Source organism: Penaeus monodon, chromosome 22 (genome assembly GCF_015228065.2).
Source record: "Penaeus monodon isolate SGIC_2016 chromosome 22, NSTDA_Pmon_1, whole genome shotgun sequence".
Classification (NCBI taxonomy): domain Eukaryota; kingdom Metazoa; phylum Arthropoda; class Malacostraca; order Decapoda; family Penaeidae; genus Penaeus; species Penaeus monodon.
The window spans coordinates 28,002,571-28,003,060 of record NC_051407.1 but is presented as its reverse complement, the minus strand read 5'-3'; the positions used below and the strand labels follow the sequence as shown (position 1 = coordinate 28,003,060).

Below are 490 nucleotides of genomic sequence, written 5' to 3'. Positions count from 1 at the left end.
CTTCAATTCACAAATAAACTCTTACTAATTATATGGTTAACTTACCTGTATTCTTAGCCAGGTAGTTTCTGCCTGATCCTTCTGAGACTGATCTTGCGATGACAAACCAGACTTCAAGTCGGAGTCACACAGCACCTGTGCCATCTCCGCAAGAACCTGTGTCCATGGGAATTCAAAAATTATCAAGGCTTATATATCAAAAGCTTAAATAGCAGGCCCTTTTGCTAAAAAAAAGAAAAGAAAAAATATACAAGTCACTTCAGAAGACTTCAGCTCTTTGCAGATGTGAGCTTGCCTACCTAATGCTTTATCTCAGTTATGAAGGTCTTTTATTTCCCTATGATTTAATAGAATCAGTTTCTGCACAATGACTATGTTTATTTGAAGACAGCATCAGAAAAAAAAAAAAAAGACAGAACACAATCAAATTTTCAGACTTAAATTCCTTCATATTCTTCTGATCTTGGTTCTTCTATACACGCAAGTACTA

At 35.3% G+C, this 490-nt stretch overlaps 1 protein-coding gene across 1 annotated transcript in view; it reads right to left on the bottom strand.

The window, feature by feature from the left end:
* Positions 1-490, bottom strand: part of LOC119587069 (S phase cyclin A-associated protein in the endoplasmic reticulum-like) — a gene marked incomplete at its 5' end in the record, with an annotated part of 62,059 nt that overhangs the window by 4,562 nt on the left and 57,007 nt on the right. Inside the window, 1 exon segment of the mRNA XM_037935816.1 lies at positions 46-156. Within this exon segment, the coding sequence (XP_037791744.1) occupies positions 46-156 (111 nt within the window).